Consider the following 14,417-nt stretch of genomic DNA (forward strand, 5'->3'; position numbering starts at 1 on the left):
GGGCAGAGAGAGAGGGAGACACAGAATCCGAAGCAGGCTCCAGGCTCTGAGCTGTCAGCACAGAGCCCGACACGGGGCTCGAACTCACGGACCGCGAGATCGTGACCTGAGCCAAAGTCGGGTCTCTCAACCTACTGAACCGCCCAGGCGCCCCCTGTAGCCCCCCCAAATTTATATGTTGAAGTCTTAACCCTCAGGACCTCAGAATGTGACTGTATTTGGAGACAGGATCTTTAAAGGTGGAATTAAGTTAAAATGAGGTAGTTCAGGGGGACCCTTGATCCCAGACCGCTGGTATAGAAGAGATTAGGACACAGAACCACACAGAGCAGAGACCACGTGAAGAAGTGGCCACGTGAAGAGACCACGGCCAGAAGACTGCCATGGGCAAGCCACGGAGAGAGGCCTCAGGAGAAACCAATTCTGCCCACACCTTGACCTTGGACTTCTGGCCTTCGGAACTGCGAGAAAATGAACTTCTGCTGTCTAAGCCCCCAGTCCTGGTATTTGTTACAGCAGCCCAAGGTGCCTCTGACACTCTGCTCCTTCACGCCGTGACTGGGGACACCAGGTCCTGCTTCCCCCGGCCTTGGGGTTACTGTACATAGTAAGGAACATCATAGATTCCCGTCCCAGACCCGAGTGGAGCACGGAGGGGCCAGCCGAGCAGGGACAGGGTCCTAGCCGGGGGCAGGGCCCACACAAGTGGAGACCAGGGTGGCTGACTTCACACGGAAAGTTCCACCTCCCTGAACAAACCGGCAGAGAAATGAAAAACAAAAGCATGACTTCATACCAGCCTCCTCCCAACTCAGACAGGGTGACGGTGTATTTACATGTTGATTCGTTCCGGGCTTAGAGATTTGAACCCGTTTGCTGTGGTGGTGGTTTCTTCCAAGTTCGTGATCTGAGCCCTGTCGTGGAGGGAGGGTCTGGACGGAGGGGGTCTGCACCTGGCAGGCCTCAGTCCCACACGGCCAGGGGCTTCCCGGGCTCCACGCTCTGGGCTGGAGGTGAAAGGAGGAAGGTTGGGGCGTTTGGGGTGCAGGGCACGCCCTTTGTGGACCCCATCTACAAATGGCAGGACGGCAACCCTCTCCCCATCCTGGAGGGGTGGATGGCCGCCCAGTGCTGTAACTTCTCTGCTTAGAGGGGTCCCCCAGCAGACTCATGGGGGCCCTATGCCTTCGCCACCCGGATCTTGGCAGGTGTTGTGCTGGGTGAACTGTGGGAGCCCCCCGATGACTCACCTTTTCCACTTCTCCCTCAGCGGGCAACGCGGGGTGTGGGGGCAGAACCCAGAAATGGGACAACGGCACCCTCAGAGCCCCCTAGGACAGACTCTTCCTCACTCAGAACCCTCAGCAGAACCCACCCCGGAGATTTTTGGTTTTCTTTCTGGGACCCTGTTTCCCTCCCTCCCCACCACCCAGCCTGTCCACGGCCCGATTCTAGTCGATGTATTAATTCCAGGGTTCAAGTGCTTTCCCATAGGGGTCCCGAGGGAGTGGCCAGCCTGAAGGGGTCCTTCCCGTTTGGGACCCCCTCCCCCTACTCGGAAAAGCACAAGCAAGATGTGTGGAGAGGAGGGGGCGGGAGCCTGTGTGGCCAGCCAAGGGGCCAACTGTGGGGCGGGGGCAGGGGACCCCAGGATCACAGAGTGAGGGGGGTTTGTAAAGCTGGAGCACGAGCTTGAGCCAATGGTCAGAACTCTTGGGAGCAATTCAGGCTGCCGCAGCCCCTCATCCCTCTTCCCGCCAGGCGCCTCGGTCTGGGTGCAGCGGGGAGTAGACATCTTTGGTTTCCTCATCTCCGCGAAACCCTGTCCGAGTGTCCAGGAGCCCAGCCCACAGGGGAGGACAGCAGCCGAGGCCTCTCCCTGTCGAGTATCTCTATGCCCATCTGAACAGCCGGGGTCCGTCCAGGCCGCTCCGTGGTTCAGGATTCTGGTGGGGAGCCCCGGGCAGGGGGCAGAAGTTACCTGGGCCGCTGCTAGCGTCCCGCAGGCTCCCATCCTGTCTCACGGGGGAGGGGAGGCTGGACACTGAAGCGTGGGTGGCCAGGGGTCCGGAGCGAGGACCCTCTTATTCCCAGAAACCCCACCACCTTCAGGACAGGCTCCTCCCTCCCTTGCCCCTGGCTCAGACCCCCAACAGGGTAGACCCAGGGTCCCGGAGAGGGCGGAGGCCGCAAACAAGGTCCACGGGTTCACCCAAGGGGGTGAAGGGAGCCAGGCCCCTGGGTCTGCCCAGCCCCGGGAGCAGGCCGGGCGCGGGAGCGATGGTCTTCAGCCCTGACGGCTCCTTCCAAGTCTCCTCCTCCACTGCCTCGGGGTCCGCGTATTCCCGAATCTTCCGAGCCCCCACTACACGATCAAGCGGGCAATGTGTCGCCAAGGCCCAGCCCATCTTTTCAGAGGGGCCTTTCCCGTAAACCCCAAGGCCAAGATCAGCCAGAGAGGCAGACTCGTGAACCCTGGGTCAGGCGTTTGGCTGCAGAGCGGACCGCGTGGCCTGGCCGCCCCGGGGCTGCTGAGTCAGGAGAGGCACAGCCGGGAGGGAGCGGCGGCCTCAGCCCCCCCTTACTTCTCCCCGACTCTCCCCTGACAGGCGCTCTGGCCCTATCCTGGCTCCACGGGGAGCGGGCTCTGGGACCGGAGGCTGTCCTTCCCGCTCAGGGCGCACGCCTCTGCCTGCCGTGTCAAATGAAAGGGCTCGGCGCCAGGGCCTGTAGATCCCTTCTGGCCCCTTCCGCCGCCCTCAGCTCCCCGCCCGGGGCCCAGGTGCCCTGCCGGCCGCCCCACGGTCAGGGAGGGGCGGGGGAATCACTCAGGCCAGCTCAGCTCTCCTTTTCCACGATCTTTATTCCTCAGGGTCTGAGCCCAGGGTGGGGCCGGAAGGGGCTGCCGCTAGAAGAAGTTGACCACCCTGCGGACCGACTGGACGCGAGAGCTGTGGGCCTCCCAGTCCGAGTAGTTGCGGAAGTCACCCCGCTCCACCAGGTACATGCGGCCGTGGTAGTTGGGCTCCTCGTACAGGACCCACCTGCGGCCAGAGGGAGGCCAGGCGGCCGTGAGCCGCTGAGCAGCACAGGGTCTGACCGCCTCCCCGCCTGCCCGCCACCCCTCACCCCTCCCGGCCAATGTGGGGGGCCCGAGCCGAGGGGGGGAGGTGTGGGGCAGGGCCCGTGGGGCTGGCCTCTCCTCCCCCCTCCTGATGCTCCCTCGCCCTTGGCTCTTCCACCGCGGGGAGCAAAGCGGGTCGCTGGGGTCCTTCCGGCCCAGGCCATGGGGTGCCCTGACTCTGTCTTTGCGGCGAACCCCACTGTGGCCCTCGCCCCCCCCCAAAGCACTCGGCTGCTGAAGGAGCCTTCTCCTGGCTGAGACAGACTCAGAGTTTCTGAGCCCAGCCCGCCCAGAGAAGGGAGTGACTGCCCAAGTCACACGCCACCCCCTTCCCCCCCCCCCCCAGTCGCCTGCTGAGGGCAGCTTCCCCGGCCACCCCCTTCCTGCCCCTCCCCCCTCCTCCCCCTCCTCATGCCCGTGGGTGGCTCAGGCCCAAGGTTTCGGGGCGTATATGCAGGAGTCCCCAAAAGGAAGAAGAGGAAGGACAGGCTGGGCCTCCGCAGTAAACGTCCCCCGGGCTTCCTGCTGTGACTTTGGGGACCAGGCATGAAGAGGGAGGGAGGAGGGGGCGTGGCCCATCCGCAGCAGGGACTGTGCTCTTTGGGGGGTGGCAGGAAGTAGGGAGAGCGACCTGGCACATTTCCCTCCAAATGCCCCCCAGAACCCGTGGCTGTGGGGACCGGTCGATCCTGCGCTGACTCGGGAACCAGCGGAACACCGCGGCTGGTGTCTGGGAGGTGGTAGGGAGACCTGCCTGGAGGCTCCCCATCAGACCCCAGGAAAGGGCTTGACGGAGGTCACCGCCCCCAGACCCGGTGGTCCAGGCCATCACCCTGGCCAAGGGCTTACTTTTTTTTTTTTTTTTTAAAGGTAGTCACAGGAGCAAAGGGTGAACCCCCGTAGGGAGGAGAGCAGAGCCCTGGGTGAGATGTGGGGCTGGCCATACACAGCCGCTGAGTAAGCGGGAGCTCCGGGAGACCCCGGGCCCCTGCACTCAAAACTCTTAGCTCCCACCCTCCCCCGCCCCCTTTTCCTAAAGAGGCCCCTGGAGTCTTCCCAGGGTGGGTGTTGGGGGACTGCGGCTGGGGTCTCAGGACACCTTCCACGCAAAGGTATGACTCTGGCCTCACGAGACATAATTTAGCCGGTCGTTTTCCAGGCAAACTGTTGTTCTGGAATTCTACCCCCGGATTCCCTGAGGCCTTCAACTGAGGGCAAACATTTCTGAAAGGCAGAGAAAGGCAGACAGGAGAAAAGGAACCCTGGATAGAGTCAGAGTGACAGAGAAATAGCGGGGAGGGAGCTGAGTCCCCCTGGGACTCTGGGAAGGAGGAGAGAACCCCCCTGGGGGGTGCCGGGGAGGCGAGGGGTCCAGTGCTCCCTCTGGCTCAGCCACAACCTCCATTCAGTCCCTCCCGTGACCACTCTTGAACCTCGTGACGTTCCCTGATCCCCCACCTCGGGCACGCAGACAGCAACTGGACCCCTTAGCTGCTGTGACGGGAGCCACGTTCCCGGAACCCGCGTGGGGCTCTTCGGCAGAGGGGCCGGGACTGAGGTCAGGGGAGGCTCCCTGCTCCACACCGGGGACACTCTGACTTGACGCCTGGTTGCCACCCCCGCCGTGCCGTTCACGAGCGAGCAGGGGCCAGGTCACTTGCGGAGCCTCCGCTTGCTCCGCTGTAAACGGAGATGACGCTACCCAGTGGCCCACAGGAGGAGCTGACTATACGGGGGGCTGGCAGAAGCCAGGCCAGCACGGGGGTCCTGACCACTCTCCAGGAGCAGGGCAGACACGCCCTGGGCAAAACCCCCGTGGCCACAACCTGTCCACCGGAAGTGAGCCGCCATGACGTCCAGCTCCCCGGAGGGGCTGTGTGGCAGGGGTCTGCCCGCTCGGTAGGAGAGCTCCAGCTCAGGGGTCCCCTTGGCCGAGTAGGACCGGGTTGTGCAGGGCGAGCGGGCTTCCTCTGGTTCGAGGGGACCAAAGTACTGTCCCCGAGCTCAGTCTAATCTTAGAGAACCGTTAGTCCGCAAAGGGCCCTGCTACGTCTGCTCCCACTGGGGAGGCCTACCTCTGGGGCCCCATGTCTCCTCACCACGGCCTTCTGGAGCCACGGAGGAAGCCTCCCCGCTGCTTGACTGGGGTAGAGGAGGCAGCTGAGGGGGTGCCGGGCCTCCCCCGCTGCTGGGGTCGGGCCCGCCCGGCGGCCTCCCCACACACTTGGCTGTGCAGGGCCCAGCCGGGCCGCGGTCGGCGGCCTTGCGGCCTCTACTCACGCGCCGTCCCCATACACCTTGACAGCGTTGACACAGTTCTTGGCCCAGCCCCGGCTCTGCAGTAAGGGACAGTCGTCCTGAAACTCCAGGCACTGGCCGGTGAAGTTGCACCCCTCGAAGATCTCCATGCGGAAATTCTCCCCATGCTGCGGGCCCGCGGGAGCGGAGGAAGGAAAGAAGGCAAACGGCCCTGAGTCCCATTCCCCCCCAACACAGAACCCACGTGGCCAGAAACTCAGAATCGCCCCGGGGCTCGGGGCACCCGATGCTGGGGGCGGGGGGGGGGCGGTGAGTGCCACCCCAACCTAAGTGGCCCACCCAGCACTCTGCTTGTTCTGGGACATGAGATCTGGCCGGATGAGAGGGGTCGATCACTTTAAAAGGCTTCAGGGCCCCTGAACCAGTCCAATCTCCTCTCTCCTCAGCTAAAGAATCCAAGGGTTGGAGCGGGCCAGACCGCCGGGGGACACAGTGGCCGCGCTCTGACCAGGGCCTGGGCCGCTGGGTTCCCTTCTGGTGCCTGCACTGGGGGACGTAGGCCCCAGCCACACCAACACATTCCTCTGCCCTTCATCCCCACCCTGGGGCCTCAGGCCACGGGCAAGCCTCTCAAGGATAATATTTTACAAACTGTAACAGAACCTTTTATTAAAACACGAAGCCAAAAATCTAAAACAAATAACAGAGATCTCATTTGCTGGAATCCCAGCTGGCTTACTGGGATGACACTATATAGTGCCCTATAAGATTCCTTGCATTTCCGAAAGACAGAGGAGGGCCATTTCCCAGCAGGCTCCGGGATAGTTTACATAAAAACAGCATTATGCAAGGGCGCGTGGGTGGCTCAGTCGGTTAAGGTTAAGGGTCTGACACTCAGTTTCAGCTCAGGTCATGATCTCACGGTTTTGTGGGTTCAAGCCCCACATCGGGCTCTGCGTTGGCAGTGTGGAGACTGCTTGGGATTCTCTCTCGTTCCGGCTCTCTCTGCCCCTCCCCTGCTCACGCTCTGTCTCTAAATAAATAAGCTTAATTTTTTTTTTCTTTTTAAACAGCAGTATGCAAGATCCAGGGCCAACCACATTAACTCCTTTTTCCAAATGTCTCTGGCCTAGTGGAAATACTAAGGGAGCATACTTCCAATCTGAGATGCCAAAGCCCCGGACTCGTGTGGAAGAGAGAGGGGGCCCCAATACAGGAGGCCCCTTCCCTGGGGTTCCTAAGATGTTCACTTAGGACCACCTGGGCCCCACATCCAGGGACAGGTCCTTCTACAGACACACGGCTGAGACTCTGAGGACCCTCTGATTCAGGAATCTGCCATTTCCCACCTGACCATGTGGACCTCAGAGCCGGTCAGCTAGCGCTTGTAACTTGTGTGAATCCTACGTCCTCGGATCCCCCTTGGGGGGGGGGGGTGGGCAGACATGAACGATCACCGTGGGTAGTGACGTCCCTCCTACGCTCTCCCTACACACACTGGGCCACGCTGTGAGATGACAGCCACTCGTGTGGCTCCCAGAGACCCGCCCCCAAATTCCCCGAGGACCAGCTGGTGACTTAGTCACCTCCTTCAGTCATTCCACAGCCAGAGCATCAAAGCCGCCTGAAAAGCGCCACAAAATGACCCACAGGAGCGGACACACCAGGCCCGAATCAGCCTTGCTTAGGTTATATTCTCCCCCGTCCAGTTGCAAATCGAAACTTCTAATATTTCCAACAGCATTCTAAGTGGAAAGTTCAGCAAGATTTTGGGATCAGAAATGGAAGGTGGTTCCCTGATACGTGCCTGTAAATGTCAGGTATAGAAACTCCAGGGGCAGGGGCGCCTGGGGGGCTCAGCCGGTGAAGCGACGACCGAGTGTTGATTTGGGCTCAGGTCATGACCTCACGGTTCGTGAGATCGAGCCCTGCATCGGGCTCTGTGCTGGGCCTGGGGTCTGCTTGGGATCCTTTCTCCCTCTCCCTCTGCCCCTCCCCCACTCTCTCAAAAACACAAACAGGACTTCCAGAAGCTGGCTCTGGCTCTCCTGTTCATTCCCATGCCAGCCCACACACGGGGGGGGGGGGGGGGGGGATGGCAGGTCTGTTGGGGGGTGCATCTCTGCATCTTAAAACATCCCACAGCCTCATCAGATCTTAAAGCTGGGAAGGCCATGCAGCACGGACCCTCGGTCACTCTGGCAGGAGGCCCCCAGCCAGAGGCCCACTCACCATCCCCACGGGCCGGCAGGACCCCATGTGGTCGTTGTGGCCGTTCCAGCAGAGGAAGTCAGGGTAGTTGCCGTGCTCCAGGATGAACTGTTGGCCCCGGAAGTCGGGGTGATCGTAGCAGACCCAGGCTCCGCTCTCCACGCGGATGGAGTTCACCCGGTTCATAAAGCCTCGGTCCTGGAAGTTGTCACAGTCCCCATAGACCTCGAGTTTCCGTCCCGTGAAGTGCTTGCCTTCATAGAAGGTGATCTAGAAAGGCCAGGTTAGAGGGCTCGGGGTCAGGGGCTTTCTCCTTTCAGTCTTGGGAGCAGACAGCTGGGGTCCAACACCCTCGATTGAACCCTGATTCCCAGGCCAGCTGCGTACAGCAGGGGCTCAACACTGTTAGCTGGGTGAAGGAATGAATGCAAGGTGGGTTGAGGTCCGGGGCCTGGCCCTCCCTACCCTAGGAGCTCACGGTTGAGCAACCAAATTTCAGAAAATATCTGGGGACAGGGATTCCCCCTTTGTCCCTGGCCCATTTGAAAACAGGCTCCTTTCAAACTCGCAATGCATTAAAAAAAAATTTTTTTTAATGTTTAATTTTGAGAGACAGAGAGAGAGACAGAGTGCAAGCAGGGGAGGGGCAGAGACAGAGAGGGAGACACAGAATCCGAAGCAGCTCCAGGCTCTGAGCTGTCAGCACAGAGCCCGACGCGGGGCTCGAACCCACCAACTGCGGGATCACGACCTGAGCTGAAGTCAACGCTCAACCAGACTGAGCCACCCAGGCGCCCCTCCCACTGCATTCTTTACACTCAATTTTTGTTCATTGTTAAAACCTAACATCCAAGTGTTTTCAGAAAAAAAGCATTTCACCCACAACCCCATCATCATAGCCAAACAATGAATTTTCAGAAAGTCGGGTGCCTGGGACCGGGCCCCTTAACGGGAGACACTGAATGCAGGGAGACCAGTCAGAGCCTGGTGCAGGGATTAATGGCTAAAAAGGGGGCTTTTTCAATGCAACTCGTCCCTTTGTGTACTAGGCCTCTCCTGTGGGTGACAGGCATGTGTCAGATCTGGAACATTACCAACTCGGTGGGCAGTTCAGACACCGTGTCCTATGGCAACGTAGCACGGACAGGTTCTCCTTGTCCCTAAACTAAACACCATGCACGCTATCAACCCCAAAGTTCATTTACTGCAGTGGACCCTGAAACTCCAACCATTCAGTAACTATCTAGTTTTCAAGAATTGTGCGCCTCGAAGGGCCCTGGCAAAGTACAAATTAACGTTTCCTGGGGCCTGGTAACCGGTGTAATCATTTGTGCCCATGCCAAGGACTTCCCTTCTGGGCCCCTTGGGCAGAAGCTCTGAGAGCCCAGGGCGTGACTCCCCAGCTGTGCCTCTGGGCCTGGGGGAGGGTGTGCAGGGGCACGAGGGGCTCTTGGGGGTTGTCTGTTACTGACGCATAACCTAGCCAGTGCAGACTGAATAATGTGCTCACGCACTAACCCTGAATGCGGCCCCTGGAGACAGAGGCTGCATCGGATTAGCCAGCGAGAACGGTTGGGGGAGATCCAAATTTGCCACCTTCCTGCCCAAGACAGGCCTGGCCGATGGCCCAGAGATATTTAGGGAGAGCTAGTCACCCACAGGATTCCAGGATCCCTCAAACCTCTCCAGAGCCACTGATGGAGGGGGTGGGGACGGGGCCTTCCCACCTCCCACACCAGAGAGGCCAGGGCGCCCGGTTTGGGTAGGACATTTTGCCAGTTTCGCTCAGGTCTGTCAGATGCAAAGGGCGAACGGTGCAAAGATTAGGTTTGGCCCCCGCCTCCCCGGAACGGGGGAAAAGTGGAACGCAGTGTGGGTAACGTCGTTAACGTCGGGCCGGGAGGGACCACACTCACCTTGCCGGAGCACTGCGCCATGGTGTCCCCGCCCCTCGGGCCGCAGGCCCCTTTATAAGCGGGCGGCGCCCTGCTGGGTCAGCGCCGCCCCGGACAAAAGATTTGCTGGCCCGGGCGTTAGTGTTGTCCGGTGCGCTAAGCCCGCCTGGGGAGGCCCCGCCCCGCCCCGGGCCGCCCGTGGGACCGAACCCCGGGCGCCGGGAGCCCGGCCATGCGCCCCGCCCCTGCCCGGGGACGGCCGGGTGCCTGCGGGGTCATCGCGGCCCAGCGAGCCCCAGCCAGCACCCCCGGGGTCTACTCTACCTCTGACCCCAGCGCGCCGGCGGTCCCTGCTGAGTCAGGGGCGCGCGCGCGCGCACACACACACACACACACACACACACACACACACACGTGCCGGGCCCCACTGCCCCCTGCCTTGGGCTGGGGCGTCTCTAGCGCTCAGGGTGTGGATCCGTGCTGCCCTTCCTTGGGCACAGAGCCTTCCCAGACCTCCCGCCCCATCCCTTTCTCACCTGGTCACCCACGTTCAGGCTGTTACTGAGTTTTTTCTCAGTAACAAGGATACAAGGATGGAACCTAGCTCCTGGGAGCAAAGAAGACAGCCCTTGCCTGGCCCCCTGCCTGCTGCTCTGGTCTCACCTTCCAGCCCCACCCAAAACGTACCACCACCGCTCCGATGGCCCCCAATGCCTGGTGGCTGTCCCCCCACAGCCCCATCTCTATGCCAAGTGGTCCTCCCTTCTTCCTCCCCTCCTTCGTTCTTGCTCCCTGAATGCTGTCCCCTACCCCCAATCAATGCTCATCCTTGATCCCTACTTTGATTCCTACTTTGAGGAAAGTATTTTTCAGCACCATTTCACAGATGAGACGCCTCCGACTCAGAAGAGGAGGTGACGCAATTCTTGGGGGCACCAGGGTGACCTTGCCCCTGTTCCGGGAGGCTGTCCAAGGATAGGCCTCTCAGCGGACCTGGCCCTGCCGTGGCCCCCACAGGAATCCACACTGGCCAAACCACACATTCCAGCGTTTGCCTCCCGACACGGGCCCTGTTGGGGAAATATAATTAAAAGCACAATCTCCCAACCCAGGAAGCCTGTCCATACAGGTAGAAGAGGCAGAAAACCGTTGTATTATTGAATAAGCATTAAACTTGAATGTGAAGTGTATCACAGGCCATCTGCTGCAGAGATTGCAAAGACCAGGACATCTCAGTCTTTTATGTAGTCAGGCAGATGTGACTCGTCACACATGTGTTCTCAAGAGAAATTGCTGATTTCCTTGTATCTCTGTGCTGGGAGATAGGTTTTAATTCAGAGTAAAGGGACAGCTGGCGTTAAGCCCTCTCCACCCAGGAAACCGGGAGGTGGGGCGATATCTACCCTGATGATTATGTTTCAGAGAGGTGGCTCCCAGCTCCTGGAGGAAACATCCCTGAGTTTTCAGACTGGCAAGCCACCTATTTAGCCATTAAGAGACGTGCATACATATGAGATGAACTGAGAGAGAAAGTCTAGAAGAAAAACGAGGGATGGAAAGTCTGTTCCCTTATTTTTAACTGGGAAAATTAAGGATCTTTTTTTTTTTTTTTTTTTTTAGATATAAATTTTATTTTGGGGACACCGGGGTGGCTAAGTCGGTTAAGTGTCCAACTTCGGCTCAGGTCGTGATCTCGCAGTTTGTGGGTTCGAGCCCCGCGTCGGGCTCTGTGCTGACAGCTCGGAGCCTGGAGCCTGCTTCGGATTCTGTGTCTCCCTCTCTCTCTGCCCCTCCCTTGTTCGTGCTCTGTCTCTCTTGCTCTCAAAAACAAATAAACATTAAAAAAAAAAAAAGCCTTCTTTCTCCAGAAATACCCACTAGCCTGATTTTTGTGTTTATTATTTCTTTGAATGTTTTCATGCCTTTCTTATGTGTGTACCTGGAAATAATATACATTTTTACAGTGTGGTAACATTGTACAAGTATCCTTCTGAATATTTTTACTGTTATTGTACTGTCTGTGACCCCAGTTTCTGAAATAGTGGCTCAGTCTGTTAAGTGTCCAACTCTTGATTTAGGCTCAGGTCATGATCTCTCAGTTTGTGAGTTCGAGCCCCACGTCGGGCTCTGTGCTGACAGCTCAGAGCCTGGAGCCTGCTTCGGGTTCTGTGTGTGTGTCTCTCTCTGCCCCTCCCCTGCTGCCTCTCTCTCTCTCTCTCTCTCTCTCTCTCTCTCAAGTAAATAAACATTAAAAAAAACCACGCAAAGAATACAGTGTGTTTGGGGTGAAATCGTAGGACTGTTCCTTGTTGCTTGTTGCACGGTATCAAATACCCCTGGTCCCTGCCCATTAAAGGCTTGTCCCTCCTCTATTATTCTGACGAATGGAAACGCCTTCAAAAGTCCAAATGCCCCAGGGGCCAATCCCGCAGAGTCTGGCGGCCACGCCTCTGTGTGAAATTGCTGGGTGAAGCAGGAACTTACCTTCACCTCCCCTGGATGCAGCCAAGGCTGCGTAAATGCAGGAGTAAATGAGGGCGAGTATGCCGATGGCACCATGTTAGCATCGGGATGTTGGGATTGGGTTAGTGTGTGCCCGGAAAGTGCACTGGGCAGCTTGGGGACAGCCTGGCCACTGGTGGACAGGGAGGGAGCTCCTTTAGCCAGAATCTGTGCTCCTCTGAGGGGGGTCTGTCTGTGGACCAGTGGGGCCTTGGACCTCCGGGGGGAAGGGGTGAAAGCTTCCTCCGGGTTGCTCAGGGCCAAGCCTCACCGGGTTCTGGCTCTGCCCTGTTTTAGGTCTACTTCTAGAAGACCGGACGCATCTCCCTCCCAGAGGAGGGGCTGGAGGTCTCCAGCGGAGGAAGTGAGTATTGGATTAGGACAGGGAAAGAAAGGGTGGGAGCCGCAAAAGTTGAACGTTTGGGTTCTCCAGACATCCCCTTGGCCCCTCTCCCACCGGAGAAGTGTGCTTGGTAAGTGAGAGGCGCCAAAGCCTGACCCCTAGTGGTGGTTATAATAACGACACCCCCAATTACTGGGGGGCGGGTAGCAGGAAGGCTTAGAATTAAAGCAAGTTCAACACCAGGGACAGTAATCTCACAGCGTTTATGCAGCCAGGGACCAACCAACTAACACAACGTATATTATGCCACTCAAGTCCCTCAACAATCTTAAGAGGCAGGTATTATTACCACCCCCATTCTGTAGATGCAGAAAGTGAGGCACAGAGTAAGTCACTGGTCTGAGGTCACAGAGTAAGTACGCACTGGGGCTCGGATTTGAATGCAAAACTTGTGCCCTTACCCTCAAAGAGATTACAATTCGTACATTTTTTTTAAGTTTCTTTATTTTTATTATTTTATATTTTTTTAATGTTTATTTATTACTGAGAGACAGAGCATGAACAGGGGAGGAGCTGAGAGGCAGGGAGACACAGAATGTGAAGCAGGCTCCAGGCTCCCAGCTGTCAGCGCAGAGCCCGACATGGGGCTCAAACCCATGACACCGTGAGATCATGACCGGAGCCGAAACCAAGACCTGGATGCATAACCGACTGAGCCACCCAGGCGCCCCACATGGTCTTAGTCTTGATGGTGGCTGAGAACTGGGGAGGGGGCACCCCATCAGTTGGGGGCAGAGGCAAAATGGGCAGAAAGAGGCAGGTCATGTGGGCACAGTTGGCTAATACAAGTGGGGACGTGACTTCCATAGTAGCGTCACAAATAGGATGAGAAGTTTGTGGAGTTCACACTGGGAAAGGGGTTTTGCTTTCGGATCCAAACTAGAGTGCAGGGGCGCCTGGGTGGCTCAGTCGGTTAAGCGTCCGACTTCGGCTCAGGTCACGATCTCGCGGTTCGTGAGTTCAAGCCCCGCGTCCGGCTCTGTGCTGACGGCTCGGAGCCTGGAGCCTGCTTCGGATTCTGTGTCTCCCTCTCTCTCTGCCCCTCCCCTGCTCGCGCTCTGTCTCTGTCTCTCAAAAACAAATAAACATTAAAAAAATTTAAAAAACCAAAACTAGTCCACAGCAGGAGCTCTGCCCCAGGGGGGGTAAAGGATGACGGGAGCATCGTGTCTTCCTGTTCGAATCCAGGAGGGTCCAGCAGAGGGCAGCAGGTGGACAGGAGGGACACCTGTCTGAAACGAGGGTGTGTGTGAGCCCAAAGGCCAGGCGCTATGGTGCCCTCAGGAAGGGTCACACTCGAACTGTTGGTGGCCAGTCACCCATCAGGAGACGGTGGCGGGATGAGGGCTGTACTCTGGGGTGGCCAGTTGGACCAGAAAGCCTAAAAGACACGGCCCCTTGGCCCCACTCAAAGCTGGGGTCTGTGGAAACAGAGAAAGGGACTCACTCTATCGGAACCTCAAATCCCACAGAGCTCCTCCTTCCAGGGCTTGGGGCCAGGACACCTGGCTGACCAGGGGCACATTATGCCATCTCTGTCCCCCTCCTCCTGCCTGGAGCCGCTTAACACGCAGAACCCAGGGCAGAGCATCTCCCAGTGGGTCTGGTTCCCCTCCCTTTCCCAGGGAGCCCCGCTTTCAGATCTTCCTTCACCCTGAACCCAGAAACCCCGAGAAGGGACCTCAGAAAATGAGGGAGAAAACACGGAAAGCCTCTCAGGTCGCTGGCACCGGTCACAGGTCACAACCAGCAACTGTGAGTGGCCGTGGGGCACTGGCCTGCTCTGTCGTGTGTGCCCCATGGGCAGAGGGCAGGCCTTGGGACCCCATCCACGGGTGGGAGGTGTAGACGGTCCGGAAATGTGGAAGAAGAAATCAGCACCGAGATTTGTGCCTCTCTCAGACTCTAGGGGGCGACAGTGCAAACCTGGCCGGTGGACTGAAGGCTCCGTCGGCGGGTTTCACTGCCCCCCCCCCCCCCGCCCCGCCCCGCCCCCCCCCCCGGGGATGCTACCAGGCCTGGG

At 58.6% G+C, this 14,417-nt stretch overlaps 1 protein-coding gene across 1 annotated transcript; it reads right to left on the minus strand.

The window, feature by feature from the left end:
* Positions 1-2,845: 2,845 nt before the first annotated feature.
* On the minus strand, positions 2,846-9,643 carry CRYGN (crystallin gamma N). The gene is made up of 4 exons (XM_030295934.1): positions 9,511-9,643; positions 7,616-7,864; positions 5,405-5,550; positions 2,846-3,044 (listed from the first exon to the last, which is right to left on the minus strand). The coding sequence occupies exons 1-4, from the start codon at positions 9,529-9,531 to the stop codon at positions 2,909-2,911; spliced, it is 552 nt and encodes a 183-aa protein (XP_030151794.1). The 5' UTR covers positions 9,532-9,643; the 3' UTR covers positions 2,846-2,908.
* Positions 9,644-14,417: the final 4,774 nt, after the last annotated feature.

The sequence above is a fragment of the Lynx canadensis genome, chromosome A2 (genome assembly GCF_007474595.2).
Source record: "Lynx canadensis isolate LIC74 chromosome A2, mLynCan4.pri.v2, whole genome shotgun sequence".
Taxonomy (NCBI): domain Eukaryota; kingdom Metazoa; phylum Chordata; class Mammalia; order Carnivora; family Felidae; genus Lynx; species Lynx canadensis.

Coding starts and splice junctions, on each gene's coding strand:
- CRYGN (XM_030295934.1), bottom strand. CDS start 9,531: ATGGCGCAGTGCTCCGGCAAG. Junction 7,865..9,510: donor TGGCGCAGTGCTCCGGCAAG/GTGAGTGTGGTC, acceptor TGGCCTTTCTAG/ATCACCTTCTATGAAGGCAA. Junction 5,551..7,615: donor CCTGCCGGCCCGTGGGGATG/GTGAGTGGGCCT, acceptor GCGGGCCCGCAG/CATGGGGAGAATTTCCGCAT.